The following is a 27,152-nucleotide window of genomic DNA, read 5'->3' on the forward strand; positions in this document are numbered from 1 at the left end:
GAGCTATGTGACTTAGCCTACCGGAAAGGTTTTGTCAATGTCCATCCCGGACGATACTTGATCGTGCAGGTAGGCAGACGGGGACATGAGCGCAGGTGTATAGGTATGAACAACAGGGGCCACTCGCGTACAGGATGCATCCTGCTGGAGCGAGTCCTCGGTCATGAGCGACGTCGACGTATCCGGCGAAGAGGTGTCGCGTGTGTCGGCGCTTTGCAGCACCTCTGCGAGGAAAGCCTGCTCGTCTTCCTGAATGAGGGCACCTCGGATTTTTACCACGGTGCGGTGTGCGTCAAGCATACCTGTATGAGGCGCCTCGTAGTACTTGACCGGCGGCACGGGGTACGGCGCTGCCGGCGCAGGTTTGCCTCCGTGCAGCGGCAACTGATCAAGCTCATCGGCACTCAGACCACGGCGCATGAGCTGTCGCACCCTCTCCAGCACAGGCATATCCACAAGATCCGAGGCAGTGGGCCGCATGCTAGGCTCTGCTGACAACATCGAAGTTATGACGCTCTGCAGAGTCGCACTGATCGCATCGAAACTGACGTCTGAAAAGTCGTTGCAGCGCAGCTTGTGCCACGGCGCTCCGTTGTCTGGGATCTCGACACTGCACGCGGCTTCCAACAGAATCAGACCCAAACTGAAAATATCCGCCGGCTTGCCGTACTTGCTCTCAAATATCACCTCGGGTGCAATGTACTCACGGTCGCCCTCGCGCTCCAATGCGAGAATCGGACTTGGTCGCCGCTGCAGACGCGCTGGGCGTCGACGCGGGCGCTGCACCGTAGCATGTACGGCAGCAGTTGGCAGCGACGCTTGCTCAGGCGTCATGTGCGCCGGCGAAAAAGACGTGTCTGACAAGTCGCTGTCCCTCGTCGAGCCGTGCGTCGTCAAATGCGAGCCAGCGAGAATTTCCTGCGCAGTGCAACGCGGCCAGCGCGTTGCCATGCCAAAGTCGGTGATTTTCAGCGTGCCAACCTCAGTGATCAGAATATTGGCCGGCTTGAGATCCAGGTGCAAGACACCGCACTGGTGAATAAAGTACACGGCCGCCGATAGCTCCGCCAGAATCTTCCACAGACGCGCCTCGTCTAGCGCACCAACCTGGCGACCGTATTCTGCCAAGACAAACGCGAGTGATCCCAACGAACAGAGCTCAGTCTGGAGGTAGAGATGCCCCTCTTCTTCCCATGCATCCAGCAGCTCCACGACCCCTTCTGCGCCAAACCACGGGTCTTGCCAAGCGGCGTGCTGCTCTTTTAGCACACGCATGACATCCACTTCTTCTAGGCGCCGCACCCGGTCTTTTGGGCCGTGGAATGGGCGCTTCATGCGCTTCACCGCCGACAAGAGACCTGTGGCCTTTTCGCGCACCTTGACTACCTCACTAAACTCGCCCGTGCCCAGCACGCCCTCGACGACAAAGTGATCTTCAAACTGACTTGAAAGCGACGAACGGAATCGTCCTGCGGGCGCACTCTGTGTCACAGCGGCCGTCTGATCGTGCGGATTGGGCGGCGTGAGCATATGAGCTGGTTGAGAGTGACGTGGGCGCACTGCCGACTTGCCTTTTTGCAGTACCATGGGCGAATGTGTGGCTTCGTACCACTTGGGTCCGTCGAAAGGTGCATCGGGAGAAAAGTCCAACTTGAAATGAGGCGAACTTATACCCGGCTCATTCATGCGAGTCACAGATTTGCGCATAATAGTAGGCGTGCTTTCGACCCATCCCAGCGACGACATAGACGACGACCCAGGTGCCTCGAGCCAGTCGGGATCTGAGCTTTCGTCGTCCCGTGGCGTCAACTGTTGGGAGGGGGGATGGGCAAACATGTTGTTGGGCGAGTCCATGGAGGATGATCGACCACCATACGTAACATCATGATCCAGCGGCGATGCCGGCACCGGCAGCTCGGATGTGCGCTCGTTCGGCACACTGATGGGACACACCGGCAAGACACCCGACGGCCGGCCTGACGGGCGTGGCGACAGAGGCTCGCGACGGCGCTCAGGCAGCAACATATCTGGCGCCTCACGTTGAGCTGCGACGGGACGAAGAGGCGATTCACTGGGGGCCTCAAACACATCGTCGGGATCGACGTTGGGCGGCCGCACGGGTATTTCATTCAAAAACATGTGGCGCGTGCCGGGAATACGTTCACTGGCTGAGCGAATGTGCCCACTGCGCCTCAAGACAGTGCTTGGCATGGCTTTTTTGCTGGCAAACGTGCTCGAGAATCCACTGAATGGGCCGGATGGTGACTTGGGCGTCGTCGCCGTCTGAAAGAGCGGCGATTTGCTCGGAAATGCACCCCCCATCGAACAGCCACGGCGGTGCATGCGCGCTGATCTCACAGCTTCTGACATCCCCATCATGGGCTTCACGGGTGTATCAGGCATCACCGCTGCGGGGGGTCGGCGCGAAACGTTGAACGACCGATCTGCCATCGCAGCCTCCACGACCTCGCGCAGGGGACGCGCACTCTGTGATGCATCTGCACTGAGAGATGCAATCGACGGGACCGAGCGCGTCGATTCCATTCCCTGATATGTCGCAGCGTCTGCGCGCAGATTATCCGACGAACGAAGTTCCGGCAGGAGATCACGCCGCCGCTTGGAGACGAGCCCACTGGACACGAACGCGGTCTGGAGGGGTCGCACATTTCGGTATGTAGCCGACATATTCGGCGTCATTGACGCGTTTGCATCACTGCATGTATCACCCACATGTGGCGATGACGCGCGTGCGTTGTCCATAACGGACAACCAGTTGCCTACGCAACAGGACGCGGCACGTCGCGGCGACCAGGGAACGTTGCGAGCGACGCGCGTCACTGGTCCAAGCACGCGACGCATCACGTGATGTACACGAGGTATGTGCAGCCCCCTGGTAGGATGTGGCGTGCATCAGGGGCGTGGGTTGGGCGCCCAAACATCGGGGCCTGGGGAAGTGCGCCGCGCCGGGCGCAGATCTCTCGCCAGGAACGAGATGCAGGCCATCACGTCACCCTTTTCTGAGAGCTGGGGAGAATATCGACTTCGAAAAGAGGACTTTTCATGGCACAAGGCTAATGAAGGACGTCTGCAAGGCAAGTGGCTGCGTGGTCTATGGAGTAATGAATTGTACCAGGAACGGCGATCCTCTACCACGGGGCGCGCTGACGACATGATGACGGTGGCTACCTTGTCTTTGCCCCCCACGCTGGAGATTCAAAAATTCGTGGAATTGTTCAAGTTGGCGTACATGCATATGCGTTTCGTTCATCCCATGCTGGGTGTCACGATTGAAACCAACGTCTTCTCCATTCCGCTCTTGCCTTGCTTTGTGTACGAACAAGTCACGTCATTTGATGAAGTGCAGGCATGGGCTGATCGCACTGTGCATGTACATACCTGTGAGTCCGAGCAAGACCGGGCCCTGAGCATGTCAGATCGCATTCAGTGTGTACGGAATACTGTGGGAACACGCCCCTTGCCCATATCGCAGCACACACGCGAGTGGCACATAATTTGCTTCGGTCGTGAGGAGGACGCGCATCATGTTGCATTGATGTCTTACTGTGCACATAGTGTGTCTGACGCACGAGCTGAGCTTTTTCTCCTTCAACAATTGCTGGATGAGATGGCTCGTTTGGAAGGCGCATGGCCTGTTTCCGCATCGCATCCCTCTCATCCTGCGGCACACGAGTGGGGATCAGAAATTAAACGCTTGACACCTTCACTTATGGAGATGATAGGCGTGCCGATCGATGCATTCGAGGAAGAAGCGGCTAGGGAACTCGTAAGAAGTGTCACGTCAGAGCCAAGCTTGCGGCTCGACGAAGGACGCCCTATTGCTGAGCCGGAACTGTCCGAAACCTTGCATGCACGCGTCGTTTTCTCCAAGGAAGAGACGGATGCGTTGCATCAAGCCGCCAAGGCCCACGGCTGGTCCCTAACACACTTGGTGGATGCAGCACGTCATATGGCCTATATGCAGGTACGTCGCCCATACTTGGAGGCATGGCACTGGAGTCCCATTCCTGAAAAGCTGCACACCGACTTTTTAATCCCTATGGATGCGCGCTATGCCATTTTGGAGACATTCAGGGATGGGGCCAGTGGCCATGTTTGCAACGCCACGGAGGGATTCACCACGACCATACCTCTTATGGACCCCTATTATATTCCTATCGAGCGTGAGCTGGCTTCATCAGAGAAAGAACTGCATGAGCTTAGCCAGGTTCGTACACTTGCTTACATGGCCCAATCGCTCTGCGTGCAGTACAATGCACAGAAAAAGCGAGCCAAGCAGCGCATGATGTCGAGCATACCGACCCTCGTCTTGGCGGGTGTTTTTTTGCCGACATATCCATTCCAAAGTCTGTCGCCTGAAGGTTTCAGCTCTGTTGGTGTCGTGGACCGCTTGCTGACTACACGCATATCTCTGCCTGGGCATACACAGCCCATCGACATCATCGACTGGACAGTGGGTCTCCTTATGTCCAAGCACCGGGGAAGTTTGCAGTTTTCGCTGCATATCTGGACGTTCCAAGAACAGCTGAATCTTTCCGTGGTACATACTCCCCACATTACCAAAGAGCGCACGGCGCTGTTCCTTGATACGATGCGAAGCACGCTGAAATTGTTTCTTATGGCATACGAGCAGCATGGAAAGCCCATTGACATCCCTGCAGCGCCACCTACGCCGTTCAAAGAGCCGACGTTGTTCCAATACGTTGGTAGGTGGCTCCAGAGCCTGCTGTCTCATTAGCCCAAAATCTGATCCAGTTTGTCTTGCCATGGGTTGGGCGCGGTAGCAGCCTTGCTTTTTTCCACTGGAACCTGTCCTTTTGTCTGACTTGCTTTCGATTTTGGTAAAGCATTGTCAATAGACTGAATGAACTCATCAATATCTTGCGCTTCCGTATGCTGTGTAGAACGCGGAACGTAGCGGACGGTAGGGCGGGGGGCAGGCGACGGAGATGCAGGCTTGGTCTCGTCAGTCATGGCACTTTGGGCACGACGACGCCATGCAGCAGCGGTAGGTCGAGTGTTCTGTGCATGTTCTATGCGTGCTTTCGTTGCACGCATTGCTTCTGTGCTCTCTTTTTCACGCCTGAGCTCGTCCCAATCTACCGCATCAAGGACCTCGTGGTGCTTTGTAACACTTGTCTGAGGTTCAAATTCAAATTCCTTGGGAGGAGCTTGTGCTTGCGAAGATGCTCCAAGATCTAGTGCAGCTACTTTGGCGTGCAGGCTCGACAAGTCCACTTCAGGCTCTGATTCCTCGTCGTCTTCTTCAGATTCAGGCAGGGTATAGCGCCAGGTATTGCTAGGTAATTGCTGCTCTTCGCTTTCGGTATCTTTGGCGTCTTTTGCATTCTTAGGAGGTATCCCCTTGGCTGCACGGTACCGTCGCGAGGCACGCGCCTTGTACTTGTTTTGCAGCACCATCAAGTGGAGGAAACGAACACGGATCCGTAAGAGTGCATGCCATGTGGAGCATCACGTTCGGAGCATCGAGCAGGAGCTTTTGCACAGCTATGCTCTGCAGGATGCCTAGGATGCAGCACCGGTCATCAAGTAGAAGTATCATGCTAGTCGGTGGCAGTCTGCAAGATCCGCGAGAGAGGATCCAGAAAATCCTTTTTCAGCTTTGATGAGATAGTGCGGTTATCTTATAGAGCAAATCTTCTGACATTTCTACCGACTTCAGGCCCTAAATCCATTTATTGTCTCAACATTGCATCTTCATTTTGTAGAGACACGGCCACTCACGCGATCGGACCTTCGGCCCCTAGCCGCCATAAATGTGGACAGGCTCTGCCTGAGCGTCGTACTCGGCCGAATTTAAGCACAACGCGGCCTCGGCCCGCTTTCTACGTCGTCGTCACATCGCTGTTCGCGCCTACTATCTGTCATGGCTACGGCGGCTCTGAGTGCACTTGGCTACGCTGGATTTGGTTTCCTTGCGCGTTGTTATGCTCTAGGTATTCAGAAGCGCAATATTTTTGACAGTATGTCGAGTATCATCCTTCGTAACTAACCCTAGACTTTGCTGGCCACGTTATGTTCGCCAGCGGTTTCGGCTTGATTGGATACTGGCTTCACGGTGTGAGGGAGTCGCAAGAACGTCTACTTCAGCAGAAGAAGGAGCAGCTTGAGGAAAAGCGCCAGGCATAAGTGGCAGCTTTCCATTGATGATATCCGCCCACATGTGCCTGTTTTGCATGTATGTATGAAACAAGTGGCACCCACGGTTCAATTGTAGGCGCTTCATAGTGCGATCTATGCTGAAACGAGACATGGCTTAGCATACGCTCGGCAGACCGGGATAATCCCATAATTTACGGAGACAAGCGTCGCATTCGGGCAGCGCATATAGTCTACAGGAAGAACATGCGGCAGGGAGCCACAATCGTGATATCGTCCCAAGACCAAACATGGTACACAATCCCCATGACCATGCATCAGCAGCGCAAGGCAGCTGCTGCTATATTTTGGACAGAATGAAAAGGTATCCAGAAGGGGATACTGGCAATTAAGCCTTGTGAGAGGCAAGGCGCTGCTTCTTCTCAGCGAGACGCTGAGCCACGAGAGCCTCATAAGCAGCACGCTCAGCCTCCTTCTTGCTGATGAACTGCTTCTTCATGCGACGGTGGTCACGCTTGCGCTGGAGGCGCTGGGGCGTGATGAGACGCTGAATCTTAGGGGCCTTCGTGTAGGGCTTAGCACCCTCCTTCTTAGGCTGCACCGTGCGGCGGATAACGTACTGACGCACGTCATCGTCCTTTGTGAGGTTGAAGAACTTGCGAATGTGGTTAGCACGCTTAGGACCGAGACGCTTAGGGACAGCGCTCTCCGCATCCGTCAGACCAGGAATCTCCTGTTCACCCTGCTTGACCACAATGCAGTGCAGGGCCTGAATATCAGGGCCAACAATGCAGCCACGGACACTCTTCCGGCGGCGCTGACCGTCGCGGCGAGGACGGTAGCAAGAGTCACCCTCACCGAGAAGCAAGCGCACACGCGAGGGCAGGAGGACACCCTGCTTCATGGGGAAACCCTGCTTGTCGTTGCCACCACCAATGCGAAGGATGTAGCCCTTCCATTCATCACCGAGCGAGTCGACCTCAACATCCTGAGACATGCGCTTGTCGTAGAAGCAGCGCACGAGACGCTCATCCAGGAACTCGAAGGACTTCTGCGCGCCCGTGGCAGGGTTGGCAACGTTGAGCTTCATCTGTTGAGTGTGTTAGAAAAGGACTGTTCCTCGTTATAGGCGACCGCTGTACCCACCTTGCGAAGGTTCCACTCGAAGTGTGATGTACAAAGGGGCTGGCGGCGGAGGCTACCGAAAACTGGTCCACCGGCGGGTCCACGTCACGTGTATATAGTTTGCACATAGTCATCACGTGGATTTTTATGAACCACGTGAGAGTGTCTCCCTCACCGTTGGGTTAGAAGCCTAGGGACATCCGCCGCCTTTCTAACCTCACCACGCTCAGGTCTTAACTTCTTGAAGAATCTGGTATGTGCCACCTCGTGCAGGGCGCGTAGATGAAGATGGCGTCACTATCGTGATGGAACCTTGTCATTTATAAGTGCCTTTGCATCTTTAGCAGAAATGGTAACTAACTCAGGCAGACACCATGGGTCGCATGCATTCGAAGGGTAAGGGTATCTCCAAGTCGGCTCTGCCGTACAGCCGCACGCCTCCCTCGTGGCTGAAGACATCGCCCGAGGAGGTCGTCCAGCAGATTGTCAAGCTGGCCCGTAAGGGTGTGACGCCTTCGCAGATTGGCGCTCAGCTTCGTGACAGCCAGGGTATTGCCCAGGTCCGCTACGTCACTGGTAACAAGATTCTCCGTATCCTCAGGAGCGAGGGTCTCGCCCCTGAGATCCCTGAGGACCTCTACCACCTCATTGTACGTACTCACCCCGTGGATTCGACTAACTCGTCTCAGAAGCGTGCCGTCTCCGTGCGCAAGCACCTTGAGCGCAACCGCAAGGACGCCGACAGCAAGTTCCGTCTCATTCTTATCGAGTCGCGTATTCACCGTCTCACGCGCTACTACAAGACCACGGGTGCCGTTCCCCCTTCGTTCAAGTACGAGTCGTCGACGGCCTCGACCCTTGTGGCTTAATTTGATGATTCCCTGCGAAAAACCATTGTGCTTGGTCGGCATTGTATCCTATCCGACGTGGCCAAGGTGGTCCGCGTGTGTGACATAGCACTTGGACATATGCTGCATATAGTTGGTTCTTGTGTGCAGACATGAAAAATCATTCTGGCTTTGCACGTGTATAGATTGGCTGCGGGGCTTTTGTGCCGCGTTGCTAGTGCAGAGCGCACGGTACCTGGATCAATCGCGGTTGATGAGGAAGGCTGAGGCCGATGGAAAACCCCCCTCTTTCGCCGTTCCCAAAGGCGCATGGAATGGCTGCATGCCATGTCCAGTTACAGAGAGCGCTTCAGCAAGATGCAGCCGACTTTGACACATCTGATGTCGAGCCCCTCGAATTGCCAGGTGCTTCCGACCATGATACCAACCACGATACACCGCCGTCGAAGCCATCCATCGTGACGCCATCCACGCTCCTTGGGCCTAAGATCACCAAGCCAAGCCACATTGATATGCCGCCACCTCCCTTTGCACCTGTGTCGGCTCTTACTGTGTCGGCGCTATTGTCGCGGTCGGGCCAGGTCCATCCAATCTCAACGCACATGAGGCGTTCGGAGGATGATCTGCGCTTGTTGCGCCGGCGTATGCCGAAGCAGAACACCATTGAAGAGGAAGAGAGAAACGATGACATGGAACCAACTCACGCGGACGCGCTCATGTCCATGATGCCCTCTTTGCTTCGTGACTTTTGGTCGCAAGAACCAAGCAGCCGAAACAAAAAGGGCTATCGGGCAGGGAGGTACCATACCGGTAGTGCATTGGAAGCTATTGGTGCGCTTTTCCTGCGGCAGGATAGTGCGGGCCGACTTGACCAGCTCAGTCTGAATGAGAGCCGACATCGAGTCTCGTCTTGGCGTTGGCGTTTGCCTCTATGGATCAGACACATGGAAATCGGCCCGCTCATCTTGTTGCTGGAGAATATTCGCCGGCGTGTAGGGTCTTGGATCATTTCTAAGGAGCTTCCCCCGAGTCCAGAGCGACCTCGCTCGTTTCATGGCACAGATGATCTACCGGAGACACCACTGCTCATGCCCGGTGGCTTTATACCCGAAGACTCGGATGTCCTCATGTTGCCACCACCATTGCTCGACAACCATGGCCGGGACGCGTGGAGTTTCGAAGGTCTGTTAGGTGTGCGCCGTATGCGTGAGCAGCTCGAGCGACAACAACGCGTCGACAAGATGCTCAAATACCACCGTCCAGCGCACCGTGTCGATGCTTTCACAGCTTTTATGAATTTTGTGCGCTCTGCCAAAGCGTCTGAATCGCGCCATTATGCCCGTCATGCGCTTGTTGGACCTTCACAGGTGCAGCGTCGAACGCCGCATGGGCTGTGGAAACAGCCACTTGTTCTGTCACAGGCCAAGGCACATGTGATGGATGATCAAATGCTTCCGAGTCCTAAATCTACGAAGAGGTCTTCCCTGGAATTTCTCGACCTGGCGACGTCATCACGAAAACGCCTGAAGCCCAAGAGCGTGTTGACGGAGCAAGTAGCTCTCATGCCATCTTCGCAAGACAAGACACAAGAGGCTACGACGCTTGGTGTAATGTGGATTGTGTTGTCGTACGTATTTGTGAGCGTCGCCTTTGTTCCCGATTTTGTTGTGTTTTTCTTGGCACACTCACTCGACCTGCTCATGGATGCATTTGAGTTCTTGTCGTACATATTTTGGTTCGTGCGCTGGGTCTGGCGGAATGTGACCGGCCAGACCATTCTAGGTCGCATCATAATTGAGGCGTATGTGCTTTTCAAGAGAGAGTGGGAGTACGTTATCCGCGAGGACCATGAAGAGAGTGCGGATCGGATGCAGCGCTTTCTCGGCATCCCGCTGTTTTGCCGTCCCCGCGGTCTGAGCACATTCCAGGTCCTTCGTGGCTTCATTGAGCTTGCGTGTGTGCAGGCAGTGACTCGTGAACAGTATCAGCGAGAAGGCGCTGGTCTGATTTGCCTGGGTGTGCGCCAGGAAGTGGCCTCGAATTCCGACGTGGATAATGATGATCTTGTTGTTACGAGCCAAGGCAACGATATCCTCGAACTGTCGCGTACGCTTGGCGCTGAGACTCAGCCATGTGAGCGTACTCTATGGGAGGAAGAAGATAAAGCAGCTCTGGTGCACAATATCAAATGGGCGTCACAGCTGGCGATATCAGCCTATGGTTTGCGTGTGCTGATTGTGGATTTACCACCGGTATTTACGCCCTCGGGCAAGCAGCTGCCGAGGCAAACATTTGCGCACTTGTCGCGACTCAAAACGGACGATGTTCTGCATGCTGATATCCAGACTCTTGATATGGAGGCGACCTACATGCCAACGTTTTATGTCGTACGGGACATGCGTCGCAAGGTTGTATGTGTCGCCGTGCGTGGAACACAGAGCTTTGCAGATATCGTTGTGGACCTCGACATGAAGACCGAGGACATCACAGCCAGTTTGGCGGAATGGCGCGGAATCCCGATCGATGAGGGCACTGAGCGATACGCTTATCATGCAGGTATATGGCGAGCTGCCAAGAGCCTCGTGGCGCCTGGCTCAACGTTGTTCAATAAGCTGCAGGAGACACTGACAGAGCATGAAGACTTTGGACTAGTGTTTGTGGGCCACTCGCTCGGCGGTGCTATTGCGAGTGCCGCTGCCATTTTGCTCTCGGAGTATCACATGGATGCACCAGATATCGATCCCCGCAAGGGCATGTGGCGGACCACGTCACAAGGTGGCTTTCCTGGTGGACGACCTATCCGGGCTATTACCTTTGCGCACCCATCAACTCTGTCACACACACTGAATAGACGCACATCATACGGTGTTGTGCCGCTCGTTATCAGCGTCATTCTCGGCAGTGATATTATTCCCCGCTTTGGCCACGGGCAATTACGTGAATTGCGACGCGTATTGGGCGCGTTGACACGCGTCCGTCGACGTCGAGGCTTGGTGCCCACAACCATCAGCAGCCATCTCGATCACATGTCTGAAGATCAAGAACTGTCTGTACATATTGTACGCCGATTCTGGGACTGGCTCTCAATCTGCCGCACTCGGCACCCTGATGCAGTTATGCTTGATAAAAAGAAGCGACTCGAGGCGCTGTTCTGGCGGCTGCGTTGCGAAGTCGAAAATGATTTGTATGCGCAGGCTAAGCGCCGATTTGATGATGCTGCCTCAAGTCAGACGCTCGCATCCACTGAACCGATATCGCCTTGGGTCCAAGCCCAGCGGCGAAATGCACCGCTGCATGCCCTGTCTGCCCGGCGCCAGCGCCTCGATTATGCTACATTAAAGAGCGAATTCGCACAAGGTGGTGTCCTAGTGCCCGCCGGCCGCGTCTTGTGGCTATCTGACGAAGAACTGTATGAAATCACGAATCCCATGGCATTTTTCAGCCTCCCTGATCTACATCCATCCATGTTCGCCGATCACTTTCCTGCCGCTTACGAAGAAGCTATCTTGGCTTTGTCATAGTCCGCACGTGTTATGCGCTGCCATCGAATAATCCTACCGCCCCCTCAGTAAAAAAAAGCCCCCTTGACCCACAGGGTACTCACGGCCCAACGCGCCCTAGTGCCACCAAAAAATCGCAGGACTCTGGCAGGGCGCATCGTTTTACATCAGGCACATCTTCGTCCACACGAATACAAGGAATGCAAAAGCCGATCCTAGATTTGCGCTGCACTCCGTGCTGTGACGACCATGCGCCGATGTGCAATGAATGTGACGAGGCAGCTCACTGTCCAGACGCCGCAGAATCTATCATTTGCTATGATCCACACTGTGCCGAGCCGCCATGTGAGCAAGATCATATGAGCCAGGCCCTTTCGTTTGGCATCCTTCCATGCTGCCCAGTTCCATCCGTATCGGGGAGATGCTGCACGACTCCAACTGACACTAGTTTTCATGACCCAGCCGCGGCTGCCATGACCGCACCATGCTCGCTACCTTCGACCTGTACATACGACATGTGTGCCAGAGGCTTGGATCTTATTTGCCACGAAGCGGACATCCATCATACTCAACCATGTGAACAAGATGCCAACTCAGGCAATTGTGTGAGTGTGTGTGATGGATACGTCAGGCCATGGCATGCATGTTCGACCTTTGGACTGAATAACGACATGGAGTTTGCTTACCCACAAGGCGCCTTTGACCCTTGCTGCGCGCCGTGTACGGACCCTGTATCGTGTCACGCTCCATGTTTTGATGTCCCACCCTCCTTCGTGTCCATGACCCCACGCCGCTCGGCGCCATCAATATGGCGTTCTTCGGAGGAGCCTAGTGTGAGTGGCACCTCGTGCTCTACGCCTACATCGCATCCGTACCCCAACACACCAGACCAGACAGACCAGGCGCTGGATATGCTTTCGTGCCGGTGGAATGGATGTGGCTTTCAAGTGCCATCCATGCAAGAACTCTCTCTTCATATGCACAAGACGCATGTGCCGGACATGGATGTCCAATCCATCCAAAATTATTTCAATGCACCTATACCTCTTGACACGCAGATGTCGATGCCCGATGCATGGGCCCTCAAGGCGCCGAAGCCCCTAGCTCCGTCGCCGACAGATACCGGTACGGGGGTCGCGCTGGAGTCGCAAGGTCTGCTCGACAATGTTGTGACGGCCTGTTTGTGTCCCCTTGATGAACAAGGCAAAAAGCAGCATGCCTGTGGTTGGATTCATTGTACAGAGAGCTTTGATACGCATGCCGAGCTGACTGCGCATATTGCCGAAGTGCATGTCGGTTCTGGTAAGACTGAATACGAATGTGGCTGGGTCGGCTGCGAGCGTGCCAAGCATGGCCGCAAGTTTCAGCAGAAGCAAAAGGTACTGCGTCACATTCAGACACACACGGGCGACCGCCCGTATGTATGTTCCGTGTGTCACAAGCGTTTCAGCGAGACAAGTACCTTGACGCAGCACATGCGTACGCATACCAATGAGCGCCCCTACAAATGTGATTTTCCAGGATGCAACAAGTCTTTCAGCGTGATCGGCAGCCTCACTATTCATAAGCGCACACACACAGGTGATCGACCGTTCAAGTGCCCGTACCCTAACTGCCACCGGCAATTTTCGGAGAGCAGCAACCTCAACAAACATCTGCGCGTGCACAGTGGAGACAAGCCCTTCGAATGCCCTGAATGCAAGCGCCGCTTCTCACGACCTGATCAGCGGGCTCGACACCGCAAAATCCACGCGAAACAGGTGGCATCGACCCATGCTGCATCCACCTCGTCCTCCCTGGCGCCCTCGGTCAGCATGCCACGTGCGCCCGAGGCAGGACCGATCATCGAGTCGGTCGCTGTCGTAGGCCTGTAGAATCGGCTTTTTTATAGATTTATCCATGCTCCTCCAGGTGGGCGGTCATCCAGATACAGTACACGAGCAAAATGGATACATTGTAAAGGAATGTACCGATGCAGAAGCTCTCTTTTACCATGAAACACACGCGATGCACCATCCACATGCGTCGGCACTGCGTGCTTGGATGCCGCGGTGTTATGGCATTGCGGATGAGCGCGGTCAATGGCTCGAGGGATGGCCGCGCGTGCCGCTGAAGGCCATGCGCGGGACGTATTCTGTCACACTAGAAAACCTCGTGCGCCCTTTTTGTCGCGCGAATGTGTGTGATATCAAGATCGGCACAGTCTTGTACAACGAAGCCAACCCTCGTCTGAGTGCCGAAAAGCGCGAGCGAATGCAGCGCAAAGCGCAAGAAACGACCAGCGGATCACACGGCCTACGTGTGACGGGGTATTGTTCATGGGACGCGCATGCCCAGTCCTTTTACACGAGTGGGAAGGTGCCTGGCCGAGCCGCACGGACCACAGATGATTTGCAACGGCTCTTGGCAGCCGCTTGGCAGGTTCCCCCCGAGGTGCTACGCGCGCATCTCGTCCCACGTATCAAGCACTTGTGTGATTGCTTAGCGCCAGTGCCTGTGAGTCTGTGCAGCGCCAGTGTGCTTGTCGTAATGGAAGGAGACGACGCAGCGAGACAAGAACGACTGGCCCATGGCGAGCCTATCTTCGATGTACGCCTTATCGACTTTGCCCACTCGCGCTGGTGCGATCAACCAGATCAGGGTGTGCTACGAGGCCTCTCTACGCTGTATGAACTAGTTCTGCGTCTCGCTGCTGAATGAGTCGGCCAGCTCAGCCCACTTGGCCGCCTCGTGTGCATGGGTATCATCCGGCGTGGCAGACAGGACGGCGTGCATGGAAACGCACATATCTCGTGGTGATGGGCCATCCTGATGCGCCGCATATACATTTGTGGCATATTCACGCACGAGTCGCGCAAGTTCAGTGTGTATACGTCCCAGGCCACCAAGCAACATACCCTGATGCTGCTCAGTGCTTGTGAGCGAAACGACTTGAGAAAAGAATTGCGTGTAGGCAGAAAGGATCTTTTGCAGCGCATCTGCTGCCTGTCCACCGCGCATCAAATCTGTCGTCATGAGGCCGCCCGTCCAGCGCTCCAAGAGACCACCGCCCCCCGCGGATCGGGGCACGGGGCCCATCCGTGGCCCGATCGTGAGTGTCTTTAGGGTATCGACCTCTGTGTCAAGACTCTTGGCCACGAGCGGCCACGTCTCGAGTAGATGGCGCATGAGCACAGACTCGAGCTCGGGGATCAGGCACCGACGTGATCGTGCCACTTGCAACAATTCGTGCATCAGGTTGGCCATGGTCAAGAGTTGCTGTACAGGTGCTCCAGGCATCGCAAGAACAGCTGTATAAAACTCGGCAAGGAACGCCATGGCAGGCTCCATGACCTGGCGCCACGACTCGCGTGTCACGATGGATTCATGTCGCTGCTCTTCGTCCGCTGACAGACTCAGCATGTTGCACGACAGCACTGCCGATGCATCATACGTAGGCTCCTGCATGTCGAACGCGCCCGAGAAGAAGCGTGCGAGGAAGGCGTACTCGGAACAAGCCGTGTCGAGGAACACGAGTGCAAGGGTATGAAACAGATGCTCGGGACTCGCCTTGAAGTTGACGTCTTCACTTTGGCACGCGAGAACAGCCGCTGCATCTGTGATTGGATGCGCATACTGCTGCCTCTCGGGTTCGTACTGTGCCGTCGCCGGCGACGACTGTTTGTACGCCCATGCTATGAGCGTCGCCGGCTCTGTCCACCGCTGCAGGATCTTGCGCAACTCTCGCACATAGCGACGGAACGCTGTCTCATAGTACAGGCGAGCGGCATTGATGTAAGAAAGTTGCACCTCGATCGCCACGCGTGGCGCATGCAAGGCAAGAAACTGGTACAAGGGCTGGTGGTGCGGCAATAAGACGGACGATTGCAGAATGGGCAGCGAAGTCGTGACTGATGTGCGGATCGGTTCAAAAAGCCGCGTGAGGTACGGAAACACCTTGGAAATGGCGAGATTCTTGCACTGCTCTGCCACGGTCCGTGCTTGCGCACGCGCGGAACCAGCAGACGGCGCGTCTTTTTGCGTCGCTTCGTATTCATTCAACGCTCGGAGCGTGCGCTCAATCCTGCAGATAGCACGAATCCATGCATTCAGCTCTTGATCGACATTCGTGTCGCGCAATAGTCGCACTACCGAAGGAGGCACCATGGATGCTTCGATCCAGTCGGTCAACGTTGAGGCACGCGTCTCCTGCGCAGAGAGGTGCTCGCTCAGAGCATTAGAGCGGTCCTGCAACTTCCCAATATGCTCGGATGCCGTATGGAGCTTTTCATAAAAGCGCTCTAGCTCATTACGGATCTGGGTCAGGCTGCCGCGCGACTGCTGGACCTGCTCAGCCAAGGCCTGCAGCTCAGGCAGCCGCGCCTCGACGACACGGTCCTGGTCATGATCCATACGCTGCAGCGCATCACTGCAGACCACAGAGATGGTCGCGCTGCTCGCACGCGTCAATTCAGCTAGTGCGGGCGCGAGCGCCGCTGCCTCGGCCTCCATAGTATGGAGCTGACGTGGCATGGAGGGGAGGATGCGTCACGGGTATATCATGGAGGTGTGTTCCCTCCACAGCATGGTGCCACAAGGGGGGTATCTATGAATCTAAAAGCGCGACATGGCTGGGGTCTGAGATCGCGCGAAGGAAGAAGCAAGGTAAGAACTCGGCGTTCGCTGTCCGGCAGAAAATACATCATCATCATCAGGTGCAGGCGATGTGATCGACGAAGACAGCGTCGCTGCGTGAGGAACGACCGTGTCCGTGCTAGACGTTGAGTCGAGACGCTTTGCGCCAGGCTTGTTGGTCGCAACAGCGCCATACGGCGTCATGCGCGATTGAGAAGCCATGCGTGGACGTGATGTGCCGTGTGCACCACCTCGTCGGGCTTGTGACGTCGGCGCACGATTCATGGAAGCTGTGCCAGGACGCTTCAAGGGACCCTGCCGTGGCGTCTCTGGTACGCCATTCGCGGCGCGCGACGAAGAAAGCTCGGCGCCAGTCTTTTGGGGGACTGTGCGCCGCTGAGTACGTGGATTTTCTTTGGCGCCGCCGAGCTGGTCACGGAGGTAGTCCACAAACCGAGTGCCATCCATCATAAACGGCATATGGTGTTCCGCCTCCCATGCCGGCAGTACTTTGAGCAGCTCTTGTTCGAGCTTGGGTTTCTGGACTTTGACTCGCTTGCGCATCTTTTCTTCACGCAAGAGGCGACCTGGATCGCCACGGTTACCGCGGCCTAGCAGCCGCGAGCCGTCTTGCGCACTTTCTTCGAGGGCACGAGCCTCATGGCATATCGTATGGTAGCGCCCTATGAGGCTGAGAATCGGTGCACGCTGCTCGAGCATCTCGGCCAGCTTGGCATACATGCTTTCATGTTCGGCCAGCAGTTCGTCCCAATCGAATGTGGCCGAGATGGTCTCGTCTTCGCCCGGCAACGCAAGAAAGTAGGCGGGGAATGTGTTTCGGCGCTCGGCCTCACTCATGTACAGCGCATCCCACTGCTCCCAGATCTGTTCACGGGTCTTGCTAATGAAAAGGGCCATGTGCTGCGACTTGAGGGCGCGCATCTTGTCCAATTCTGTGCGGTAGGCCTCGACAACCTGCAGCGTACTACCGCGGTGATCCAACACAAAAGCGTCCATCTCAGTTTCTGGGACATCAAAGCGCATCCACAGCTCACACAGCTCGTCATAGTATGACTGAATACTTGATTCGCGCTCGGTCTTTTCGCGCTCGAGTGACTCGCGCAGCTTGATACTCTTGGCCATGACGGCGTCGGTAGGCTGCAAGAGCTCAGGCACCGCCGATGTGTCGGCCGCAAGCGTCGGAGTGCCCTGGATGCGTGAGGGTGTGGCATCCATCGTACTTTCTTCCGCCGTACGTATCGGCTCAAACTGGCCACGAAACTCGCCGTCCAGCTCCAGAGTCGGCATTTGTTGTGTGTATTGCAGAATAGACATGTGGAATTGGCTCTCTTCAGGCCGCTCGTCGTGCACAGACACATGACCGGCATTGATGGCCACATCGGGCATGACATGCAGCTCAGACCATAACTGTAAAATTTCACTAAGATCCGACTCCATCTGTATCTTGCGGTCTTTGTAAACTTGCTGTACATGAAGGAGATGGGACTCCAAGTGACACAGTGTGTCGGGTGTGACATCGCGCAGAGCGTCCGTGCGCGTCGGCAGCGAGGGAGCGCCGCCCGCTTCTGACATACACATATTCAGGGTATGGATTTGATTCAGCACAAGATCACACTGATCGCATTGTGCGGCGTAGATCGACTCTAGGCGCGCTTCTTCCGCTTGGAGCGCAGCTCGCTGTGCCAGAAGGGGCTGTGACGGTGTTATCGTGGGCGGTTGAGCCCCCGTAGCGCTGCAAAGTTGTTGTATGCGCCGCTCATGTGCCTCGCACGACACCTTGACCTCGGCAACCCGTGTCTCAACCTGGCGTACCTGTGCGTGAATAGCGTCATAAATACAGGCCTTGAGGGCCGACATAGCCTTGTCCATCTCATCATTTGGGCATCCTAGCTGCCTATGCAGCTCTTCCAACTCTTTGCTCGATGTATCAATGAGCGCGCTGAGTGTGGACGCATCCATCGCGGCCACTCCCGCGATCGACAGGGCAGGCAAGATGGAGGGTGTGGACGAACGAGTGTTCTCCGCCCTGCTCAGCACGTGGCCCGACGCGTCGCGCGTCAAGTCACGTGATATCTGTGTTGGTGCGACGCCCTGCGGCGTGGGGTGCGGCGCTCTAACCTTGTCCATGTCGCAGGCGGCCTCTGAATGTGGCACAGTGGTGCATCACTCTGATGCGTCGACCGTGCCTCCGATGTTTCAGCCGGCATGGAAGGCGACACCAGCACGCGGTCGTGACCGACTGAATGCGATCGGCGGTGATATGTTTTCGCCGATGAAGCTACAGCAAATGTTTCTGACGCCGAATGTCTCGTCCGAAAAGGAGAATGCAGAGGGCCCGTCTATGGAAGCAGCTCCCCCGACCAAGACGGAGTTCACATTTCGAGCGCGTAATGTCCCTTCGTCCACGCCGATGCCGTCGCGCAGCTCGTCCAAAGGCGCGATGACACGCACGACGCCATCCACGCCCGGCGGACCACATATGCCGTTGCGGCTCATAAACGTCCCATTTGATGCCAACATTCGCAGCGGACTGGAGCAACTTGCAGAAGAATGCAGCCGTGAGGCATCACGAGATGAGGAAGAGAGTCTTTCTGCGTCGGCTTCCCACTCGTCCCTCCAGGACCTGCGCCAAAACAAGCGCATGCGGATGGCATCTCAAGAGACAAGTAATGGTGGGCGCATGGCACGTTTCCCTCTCTCATACAAGAATGATAATCATCAAGCAACACCTGCACGACCTGTGAGTGGGTCTTTCCCTCGCTCGATCCTCAAGGGCGGATCGTTGGGCGAAACGCCACGGGTCCAGGCATCGCGATCGATTAGTTTTATGGACCAAAAGCATCCACGCAGTACAGCTTCAAACGCAACGGCGCAGACAGCACGCATGGACCGCATGCTGCAAGAACTCGAGCAAATGAATCTCTCGCGCTCACAACCCGCGCCAGAGGACCGCTCGCAGATGACCAATGCATCTTTCCGCATCACGCGTGACAAGCTCGTCGAAGTGCTGACAGATGCTGTGCCATGGGAGCCTGATTGGCGCACCCTGAAGAAGATTGATTTGCGTGCGCGGCAACTTGAGTCGTGCATCGCCCTGAGTGAACATCTCCCCCATGTGCAAGAAGTGTGGCTCGATCACAACCAAGTTTCGTTTGCTATGGGCATTCCGTCTTCGGTGCGACTTTTGACGGCCAGCCACAATGTCATGTCGGAACTGACATCGTTCGAGCACCTCAAGCGGCTGCGTGTGCTGGATGTATGCCACAATGAATTTGCGTCGCTCATGCCGTTCGTGCACCTCACAGAGCTACGCGAATTGCGTGCGGACCACAACAGAATCACCGACCTGCGCGGCCTGGAGCAGTGTACATCACTGCGTCGGCTCAGTTTGGCCCATAACGAACTCGGCGGCTGTGTGGATGTCAGCGGCATGTGTTGGCCGGCGCTCGAGTCCTTGTCTCTCGCCCACAACCGCATCCATACCATCGCGGGTCTCGAAAGTGTGGCAGCGCTGCAGGAACTTGACGCAGACGACAACCAGCTCACGACGCTGCCGCTGACACGGACCATGCCCCAGCTGCGTGTGCTGCGGTTGTGTGATAATACGGCCCTTGATACGCTGGACGTATCGTGTATGCCACACCTGCGTGTTCTGTACGCCGACCGATGCCGTCTTGCATCAATAGAGGCGCTCAGCACGGCCCGTGATCTGCGACATCTTTCGCTTCGGCAGCAAGGCACGCGAGTACGACTGCCTTTGCCTGTGCCCCGTTCCTTGCAGCGCCTGTACTTTAGCGGGAATGCCGTCCGCGCTAATCAACTATTTCTGTCGCCCATGCCCAGTCTGGTGTACCTGGAGCTGGCTGGATGTCAGCTGACCAGCGTATCATCCGAGCTGCAAGACCAGACACCCGCGCTGCGCTCGCTCAATATGGACCACAGTCTCTTCACCTCGCTGCCGTCCCTGCGGCCATGGCGCCGACTGAAACGCCTCAGCATCGTGGGCTGCCGAGTCGATACGCTAGAGTCCATCGTGCGCAGTATCCACGGCATGACCGAGCTCTGCGTCCTCGATCTTCGCACCAATCCATGCACGTTGGGTCTATACCCCCCGATGATCCTGCCACTCAACGCACCTGATGGTACCAGCGGCCCGCCTGTGCCGCATCCGGCCATCGTGCAGCCTGACGCCGCACGCGCCGCCGAACAGGCTGCGCAAACGCGGCTGCGTGCTGTACAGTCGTTTGCTGAGCGCTCACAGTTTCACAAGCGCACGATGCTGGTCCCGCCGGAACCGACGGTCGAAGCGCCTGTGGCGTCGGAGCATGTGAAGGACAGCGCACGGACGGCCAGCCTCTTTCATGCAGCCGACAAGCACTTCCAAAGCACGCTGCCTGGGCACTTGTTGCAGAAACGCCGTGTATACCGCGGACTATGTGGTATGGCCTGTAATACATTGACGTGGCTCGATGGACTCGAAATTGATGAGCAAGATATCCTGCGCGCAGAACAACAGTTACGTCGCCTAGATAGGGATACATAGTGTTACTGTTGACGATGCATCACCCGCTCTACGGCGCGCTCCACGACGCGCTCCAGCATCGGCATAGACAGCGTCGAAGCATCTGTGCCTGGCGCCTGATCCAGGCGGCCCAACTGGCCCTCCAGCGAACGATACACATACTTGCCTACCATGTCAAACTCCACATTCACAAACGAGCCCAGCGGCTTGCTCGGCAGCGTAATGTGCTCTTGTGTGTGTGGAATGAGCATGACGGTAAACTCAATAGTCTCTTTCTTGTTCTCCGTCGCATCCCCGTTCAGCGCCCCGCCTGCTGGAGGTGATACATCGATCAGAGTGAGGGACGTGCCGTCAAGCGTGACATAGCCCTTGGGTACCAGGTACGGAGCCAGCGTCGATGGCAGCGGGAGATGTGCATCGACCTCTTTTCGTGTATCATGGAATAGACGGAGCGTGAGCGTAAGTGCAGACTGGTTCCGCTCGATCGATTGCAGCGTCGCGACGGTATCGACGTGGCCCTGGACGATGTGGCCGCCAAATCGGGTCGTGGGCGCCATAGCACGCTCACAGTTGACCTTATCGCCCACTTGCAGGCGCCCAAGATTCGATCGGAACAGCGTCTCTGGCGCTAGGTCTACACGGAAGCAGCCGCCATGCGTATCCGTACTAAACTGCGTCACGGTCAGGCACACACCATTCACGGCAATGCTGTCACCCACATGGCAATCGCCAAGGAGCAGCGCGCTCTCTCCAATCGTGATAGCATAAGATCCACTGTGCTCATCTGTAGGCACGACGTCGACGACGCGAGCCATGCACTCAACCAGGCCCGTAAACATGGTGCGGACGATGGCTTGGCCCCACCACACCGCCTCTGGGCGAAAGACACCTCCGCCGCCCAGGACAAGGTCACGTGGCGCACAAGACCCTCGTTGCTACCATCATGCCACGCATCCGAACGAGTCGGACACGGCCGCCGCCTGAAGGCTTCGAGGACATTGAACCCATTCTGGAGGATTATGAGACAAAAATGCGCGATGCAGAGAATGACCCGCAGGAAGGTAAGCGCAAGGCCGAGGGCGTGTGGGGTATTATGCGCATTACGCATATTCGCTCGCGCTACATTTACGATTTATATTACAAACGCGAAGCGATTAGCCGCGAATTGTACGACTGGCTCCTAGAACAAGGATATGCAGATGCTGCGCTCATTGCGAAGTGGAAGCGCACAGGCTATGAAAAGCTGTGCTGTGTGCGATGTATTCAGGCCAGAGTACGTGGGGGCACGTCTACTAACGATGCCAGGATATGAATTATGAAGGGGCTACATGTATATGCCGTGTGCCTCGGGCCCAATTGCGTCCGGGCACCTTTGTGGAATGTGCGCATTGTGGTACGTTTCGTCACATACTTACGCGCATGATAGGATGTCGAGGATGCAGCTCGTCCGACTGAGTCCGTGCTCCAAAATAGGCCGAATTTTGTAGCGCCGTTGTGGCTTCACCGTGCGCTAAACTCCACACATCGATCACCGTAGCCACCGTGTTTTGATTGCGCCCCGCGTCGTTCTCGCTCATGCCGCGCCTCAAGCGCCCACAAAGCCCGTCGCCAGACAGCACCAAGGGGGCAAGAACAGCGAATGGACAAGCGTCAGCCACGTCTTCCCGTCCTACAAGCCCATGGAACCGATATCCTGATCCTCAGGCGCCAAGTGCCCATGACGGGACGGACACACGACCTCAAAGTCCCATGGGAGGCATACCGAAGCCTGTCGCACTGCAGTCGAATGAGCAATGGCTCATGCGTGTGAATCGAGAGGGACTGCCTATCTGCCGTGACCTGCACGGCCTCTTCACCACCGTCATTATTTCCCTCTGTGATCGGTGGCCAGATTGGCGTTTCCCACTCGCCTTTGTGTTACCTGCCTTGATTCAGCGCATGCAGGCGCTGCAGTTTGTACAGATCGTACGCGACTCGGCGAATGGCATCCAGAATATGCTGTCACTCAGCCAGACCAAGACGTCATTTACCATGAGCAGCCAGACCGCTGCCCGAATTTGCCAAGCCTTTATCCGAGCGCACTTGCTAGAGCGTGTGCCTGGCCAGGAAGACGAAGTGTACGCTCCATCGCCCAAAGGCGTGCATCTCGTCGATCGTTTTGTCGTCCGGCATGGTATCGCTACGCGCAGTGTCAGCAATCTTCTGAATGTGCACCCCATATGTGACAAGCTCTTGTTTTTGGAGCGTGATGAGCAGGACGATGTGCTGTTGAGTGACGCCGTCGTGCGCATTTTGTTTAATCGCATGGTCGGTACTTCACCTCGTCGCACGGAGCCGAGTGCCCTTGGTATCGTGCTGGAGACCAAGCAAGTGCGAGACAAGGAGGGGCAAATGTACGAGACGGCGCGGTTCTCGTCGACCGATGCTTTGAACTGGCTTGTGGACTACACGACCATGGTCTCGATCGACGAGGCGATTGTTCTCGCTGCGCACATGGTGCGTCTCGGATGGCTCGAGTCTGAGCAGACGATGGATGTCTCTCAATCGAACAATGTCGCCACGGTATGCGTCGATGAGGCACTGCGTGCCGAGCATGCTGCGCGTGAGGGCACCTTTGTCGAGGGTGAAATGTATTACCTCACTGAGCTGGGTGTCACTATGGCCTGGAAGGTCGATTGGGTGGATCAGCCGGCGTCGAAGCCAGCAGACGAGCGTCCGCCCACGTCTTTCTTTTACGGTGATCGTTTGAATGAGATGCGGAGTGTCTCTCCTCGACTCGATGCATTCGATTTATACGGCACGTACATGAACGCGCATCCGTCGGCTCAGGCGTCTCCTGAGATACCTGGTGCACCTTCGCCGCGAGCGCGGGATGTTGCATCGCCCACGAGTGTTCCTAGACAACCACTGGAGGAAGTCTTGCGCAGTGCCAACATGCGCCGCTCACTCTACACGTTCCTTCAAATGCGGCAGGATGAGAAGCCGCTGCAGTTCTGGTGCCAAGTCGAGTGGTTCCGGTCCGACTGCCGACTCGCTACGGCGGGCCTGCTGACGGATACGTTCAGCGCCGATGCGGTCGACGTCCTGCCGTCGGAGGTCCTGCGCGAATCTGCGGAGAAGCGGCCGGAGGGCATGACGGGTCCACAGATGCGCGCATCGCAGCAGCCCATCTTGTCCCTGAGTGCGCAACGGCGCATCGGCTCGCTGTTGCAGTCTAGTGCGCTCAATCTGCGTCTCTCGAGCGAGACGAGCGCGTCACTCGAAGGCGCACTCGAGGCGTTTGCGCGCGGAGCGTCCGGCACCGACTCGACGCGCCAGATCGAGAAGGCGCTGGGGCATCTGCTCATCCAGTGCGGATCAGCGCAAAAGGAAGTCAAGGCGCAGCTGAATGAGGAAAGTCTGCCGAAATACTACGAGGCCCTGGATTGTGGCTTGTGGGAGCGGCCGTAGTGTGTGTATAGTAGCCAAGGAATTCCACATCCGACCCCTCCATCTTCGACCGACGCGTCGTGCCGATGACTGAGGCACATCCGTTGAGCGCCCCGGCGGCACCTGTGAGCGATGAGCCGCTGATACCGCCCGATGTGCGCAAGACAGGCTATGTGTATGATCCGAGCATGACGCTGCACTCGACGCTTGCGGCGGAGCCTCATCCCGAGCGTCCGGAGCGGATCACGTCGATCTTTACGATGCTGCAGATGCACGGCTGCATTCATCGCATGCATCGGATTCTATCGCGCGAAGCGAGCCTAGCCGAAGTGTCGCTTGTGCATACCGAGGAGCTGTGGCATTCCTTGGAAGAGACCGTGCAGCTACCCGAGGACAAGCTGCGTGAACTGATCGCGTTCTACGAGGCCAAGTCGCTGTACCTGAACCGGTCCTCGACGCTGTGCGCGCGCCTGTCGTGTGGTAGCGCCATTGAGCTGTGCAAGGCTGTCGCCTCCGGCCGTGTTCAGAACGGCTTTGCCATTGTCCGACCACCCGGCCATCATGCGGAGCCGGACGGCAGCCAGGGCTTTTGTCTGTACAACAATGTCGCCATCGCGACGCGCACGCTTCTGCATCACGCGGCTCGCCGCATCATGATTCTCGACTGGGACGTGCACCACGGCAATGGCACGCAGCGCATCTTTTGGAACGACAGCAACGTGCTGTACATATCTCTGCATCGCTACGAGAACGGCACCTTTTATCCCGGCACGACGTTCGGCAACTATGACCAGGTCGGCGGCCCGGATGCGCTCGGGACCTCGGTCAACGTCCCCTGGCCGTGCACGGGTATGGGCGATGCCGACTATCTGCATGCGTTCCAGCAGTGTATCTTGCCCATCGCGTACGAATTTGCCCCCGACCTCGTGATCGTCAGTGCGGGCTTTGACGCCGCGGACGGCGATGTGCTCGGTGGGTGCCGCGTATCGCCCACGGGCTATGCCCACATGACGCATCAGCTCATGGCTCTCGCCCACGGCAGACTGGCCGTCGTGCTGGAGGGCGGATATACCCTGGATGCCATCTCACGCTCGGCCCTCGCTGTCGTTCGCACACTGCTGGGCGATGCGTTACCCCCCCTACCACCCGGCACGGCAGCGAGCACCGCTGCCGTCCACACCGTCCAGCAGGTCATACGCGCACAGGCGCCGCACTGGCAGTGCATGCGGACGGCCATGAGCATGGCGCCCATGTCGTCCGGTACGGGCGCGTGCCACAGCTTCTCGCTTCCTAGCCTCTTTTTGGAAGCGCGCGCCGCTCGCTTATGGTCGTCCTACCAGCTGCTTCCCCTGCCCATGTACAGCGACGGACTCGCCCCGCACCAGGTCCTGTGCTCGTCGTCCTTTGTTCTCCCGACGACCGACACATTCGTCGTGTTTGTGCATGATCTAGGCACCCTGCACCAGGACGCGAGCGGTGCCCCGTATGTCTCTGACGCAGCCGATGCCCTCGTAGCTTGGGCCACGTCGCGCCACTACGCCATATTGGACCTGTGTACACTGACGCCGCTGCCGCGTGAGGCCGTGTGCAGTCCGACGCATGAGCGTGTGCCAGACACGACGCCCACGCATCTGTATGCCCACATCGAGTCGCTGTGGGACCATGTGTGTGCGCTGTCCGCCGCGAAACGCTTTGTCTTGGTGGGCCTGGGCACGGGCTGCCATGTGCTTATGCACCTCATTGCCGCGCGGGCTTTGCACCACCGCGTCGCAGGCGTCGTGCAGGTGCTCGGCACGAATCCCATTCCGCTCGTGCCCAAGTCGCATCCTGAGCTCAAGTCGTGGTACCTCGAGCATGCGCATGTCGTGTGTCCACCGAACCATCCTCACTTGGCGTGGTCGGACCAGGCGTCGTCAGGCAAGCGCCTCGGGCGTGTGCAGCGCGCCACGTCCGCATGCCCCATGGACACACTAGCACAGACGATCCCCCTACTCGAGGACATGCTGCGCTCGTGACGCGCGCAGATCCAAGATCGTATCGAGGGCGAGCACCGCCCGCTTGCCCCGCTCGCCATGTGTCTCAGGCCGAAAGTCGAGATACAAGCCGTAGGCTGCGTCGTGCAGCGCATGAGCCGAGCCGTCCGCAGCCACGTACGAGTTGGCGAGCAGTGTGAGCGCACCCATGACGTACGGCAGCATCTGGAACATGGTGCGGCGCAGGTAGTCATACGCTCGCGTAGGCGGCACGACCTGACCGTCCTTCAGACCGCGGTACTCGCCGTCGTGTCGCAATCGGATAATGGGGATCTTGACGCGCAGAAACTCGACATGCGGCTGATTCTCGCTCATGACGCGCTTCGTAGGGGGCGCGGGGCCATGCGCCTCCGCTGCCAGGCTCGTGTAGCACTGGGCCAGACTGAGTGCCTCGTTTCTCGCGAAGCCCATGCACTCCAGCACGACGACGGCCCACGCTAAGAGCACAGCCGCGCGATTCACCATCACGCTGCGGCCTCGCAGAGTCGACTCCGTCAGCACCACATCAAATGCGCACGACTTGTCTTCACGGCCCGTGCCCGGATCACCCCAGTCGCGACGCAGGCGCACATCCTCCCGTAGTCGCTGCTGCTTAGACGATCGCTCCGCCTCACTCATCACCCCGCTGGAAGCTACTTCCCGTAACGCTTCCACCACTCGATCGCGTGTCGGGCCCGCACACGGCGCACCCAGCTCCTCCAACTCGGGCGCAGACAAGCGACGCAGTCGAGACGGCGTGTGCCGCTTTTTCTGCGCAAGCACACGGACGATGCCGATAGCATCGACCACCGACACACCCGCGACCGTGTGCAGCGCATGTATCATGCGCGGAAGCGGCACGGGCACTTCATCCGCACCGTCGAGGGCTGGCAGCGGCTCGCTAGGGGCTTTCCGCTTCGCCATCACAACCACTCCACCGCTG

At 57.1% G+C, this 27,152-nt stretch overlaps 16 protein-coding genes across 16 annotated transcripts; 10 read left to right on the forward strand and 6 right to left on the reverse strand.

Moving 5' to 3' along the window:
* Positions 1 to 12: 12 nt before the first annotated feature.
* MRET_1027 (mitosis inhibitor protein kinase SWE1) lies at positions 13 to 2,760 on the reverse strand (the record flags this gene model as incomplete). The annotated part of the gene is made up of 1 exon (XM_027627654.1): positions 13 to 2,760. The coding sequence occupies one exon, from the start codon at positions 2,758 to 2,760 to the stop codon at positions 13 to 15; it is 2,748 nt and encodes a 915-aa protein (XP_027483909.1).
* Positions 2,761 to 2,992: 232 nt separating this feature from the next.
* Positions 2,993 to 4,756, forward strand: MRET_1028 (uncharacterized protein; the record flags this gene model as incomplete). Its single annotated transcript, XM_027627655.1, has 1 exon — positions 2,993 to 4,756. The coding sequence occupies one exon, from the start codon at positions 2,993 to 2,995 to the stop codon at positions 4,754 to 4,756; it is 1,764 nt and encodes a 587-aa protein (XP_027483953.1).
* Positions 4,757 to 5,905: 1,149 nt separating this feature from the next.
* On the forward strand, positions 5,906 to 6,168 carry MRET_1029 (uncharacterized protein; the record flags this gene model as incomplete). The annotated part of the gene is made up of 2 exons (XM_027627656.1): positions 5,906 to 6,002; positions 6,038 to 6,168. The coding sequence occupies 2 exons, from the start codon at positions 5,906 to 5,908 to the stop codon at positions 6,166 to 6,168; spliced, it is 228 nt and encodes a 75-aa protein (XP_027483910.1).
* Positions 6,169 to 6,526: 358 nt separating this feature from the next.
* MRET_1030 (small subunit ribosomal protein S6e) lies at positions 6,527 to 7,135 on the reverse strand (the record flags this gene model as incomplete). The annotated part of the gene is made up of 1 exon (XM_027627657.1): positions 6,527 to 7,135. One exon carries the CDS (start codon positions 7,133 to 7,135, stop codon positions 6,527 to 6,529), a length of 609 nt encoding a protein of 202 aa, XP_027483857.1.
* A 502-nt stretch (positions 7,136 to 7,637) lies between these two features.
* Positions 7,638 to 8,132, forward strand: MRET_1031 (small subunit ribosomal protein S13e; the record flags this gene model as incomplete). The annotated part of the gene is made up of 2 exons (XM_027627658.1): positions 7,638 to 7,913; positions 7,953 to 8,132. The coding sequence occupies 2 exons, from the start codon at positions 7,638 to 7,640 to the stop codon at positions 8,130 to 8,132; spliced, it is 456 nt and encodes a 151-aa protein (XP_027483856.1).
* A 251-nt stretch (positions 8,133 to 8,383) lies between these two features.
* Positions 8,384 to 11,632, forward strand: MRET_1032 (lipase; the record flags this gene model as incomplete). The annotated part of the gene is made up of 1 exon (XM_027627659.1): positions 8,384 to 11,632. The coding sequence occupies one exon, from the start codon at positions 8,384 to 8,386 to the stop codon at positions 11,630 to 11,632; it is 3,249 nt and encodes a 1,082-aa protein (XP_027483855.1).
* A 179-nt stretch (positions 11,633 to 11,811) lies between these two features.
* On the forward strand, positions 11,812 to 13,485 carry MRET_1033 (NADPH-dependent medium chain alcohol dehydrogenase; the record flags this gene model as incomplete). Its single annotated transcript, XM_027627660.1, has 1 exon — positions 11,812 to 13,485. The coding sequence occupies one exon, from the start codon at positions 11,812 to 11,814 to the stop codon at positions 13,483 to 13,485; it is 1,674 nt and encodes a 557-aa protein (XP_027483854.1).
* A 25-nt stretch (positions 13,486 to 13,510) lies between these two features.
* On the forward strand, positions 13,511 to 14,311 carry MRET_1034 (inositol-polyphosphate multikinase; the record flags this gene model as incomplete). The annotated part of the gene is made up of 1 exon (XM_027627661.1): positions 13,511 to 14,311. The coding sequence occupies one exon, from the start codon at positions 13,511 to 13,513 to the stop codon at positions 14,309 to 14,311; it is 801 nt and encodes a 266-aa protein (XP_027483853.1).
* MRET_1035 (vacuolar protein sorting-associated protein 52) lies at positions 14,285 to 16,102 on the reverse strand (the record flags this gene model as incomplete). Its single annotated transcript, XM_027627662.1, has 1 exon — positions 14,285 to 16,102. The coding sequence occupies one exon, from the start codon at positions 16,100 to 16,102 to the stop codon at positions 14,285 to 14,287; it is 1,818 nt and encodes a 605-aa protein (XP_027483852.1).
* Positions 16,103 to 16,204: 102 nt separating this feature from the next.
* Positions 16,205 to 18,205, reverse strand: MRET_1036 (protein regulator of cytokinesis 1; the record flags this gene model as incomplete). Its single annotated transcript, XM_027627663.1, has 1 exon — positions 16,205 to 18,205. One exon carries the CDS (start codon positions 18,203 to 18,205, stop codon positions 16,205 to 16,207), a length of 2,001 nt encoding a protein of 666 aa, XP_027483851.1.
* A 166-nt stretch (positions 18,206 to 18,371) lies between these two features.
* Positions 18,372 to 20,789, forward strand: MRET_1037 (protein NUD1; the record flags this gene model as incomplete). Its single annotated transcript, XM_027627664.1, has 1 exon — positions 18,372 to 20,789. The coding sequence occupies one exon, from the start codon at positions 18,372 to 18,374 to the stop codon at positions 20,787 to 20,789; it is 2,418 nt and encodes an 805-aa protein (XP_027483850.1).
* Positions 20,790 to 20,791: 2 nt separating this feature from the next.
* On the reverse strand, positions 20,792 to 21,607 carry MRET_1038 (riboflavin synthase; the record flags this gene model as incomplete). Its single annotated transcript, XM_027627665.1, has 1 exon — positions 20,792 to 21,607. The coding sequence occupies one exon, from the start codon at positions 21,605 to 21,607 to the stop codon at positions 20,792 to 20,794; it is 816 nt and encodes a 271-aa protein (XP_027483849.1).
* A 104-nt stretch (positions 21,608 to 21,711) lies between these two features.
* Positions 21,712 to 22,223, forward strand: MRET_1039 (bud site selection protein 31; the record flags this gene model as incomplete). Its single annotated transcript, XM_027627666.1, has 3 exons — positions 21,712 to 22,041; positions 22,074 to 22,161; positions 22,195 to 22,223. The coding sequence occupies 3 exons, from the start codon at positions 21,712 to 21,714 to the stop codon at positions 22,221 to 22,223; spliced, it is 447 nt and encodes a 148-aa protein (XP_027483614.1).
* Positions 22,224 to 22,343: 120 nt separating this feature from the next.
* On the forward strand, positions 22,344 to 24,218 carry MRET_1040 (GTPase-activating protein SST2; the record flags this gene model as incomplete). Its single annotated transcript, XM_027627667.1, has 1 exon — positions 22,344 to 24,218. The coding sequence occupies one exon, from the start codon at positions 22,344 to 22,346 to the stop codon at positions 24,216 to 24,218; it is 1,875 nt and encodes a 624-aa protein (XP_027483825.1).
* A 65-nt stretch (positions 24,219 to 24,283) lies between these two features.
* On the forward strand, positions 24,284 to 26,212 carry MRET_1041 (histone deacetylase 6; the record flags this gene model as incomplete). Its single annotated transcript, XM_027627668.1, has 1 exon — positions 24,284 to 26,212. The coding sequence occupies one exon, from the start codon at positions 24,284 to 24,286 to the stop codon at positions 26,210 to 26,212; it is 1,929 nt and encodes a 642-aa protein (XP_027484024.1).
* Positions 26,186 to 27,133, reverse strand: MRET_1042 (uncharacterized protein; the record flags this gene model as incomplete). The annotated part of the gene is made up of 1 exon (XM_027627669.1): positions 26,186 to 27,133. One exon carries the CDS (start codon positions 27,131 to 27,133, stop codon positions 26,186 to 26,188), a length of 948 nt encoding a protein of 315 aa, XP_027484022.1.
* Positions 27,134 to 27,152: the final 19 nt, after the last annotated feature.

The sequence above is a fragment of the Malassezia restricta genome, chromosome II (genome assembly GCF_003290485.1).
Source record: "Malassezia restricta chromosome II, complete sequence".
Lineage (NCBI taxonomy): Eukaryota > Fungi > Basidiomycota > Malasseziomycetes > Malasseziales > Malasseziaceae > Malassezia > Malassezia restricta.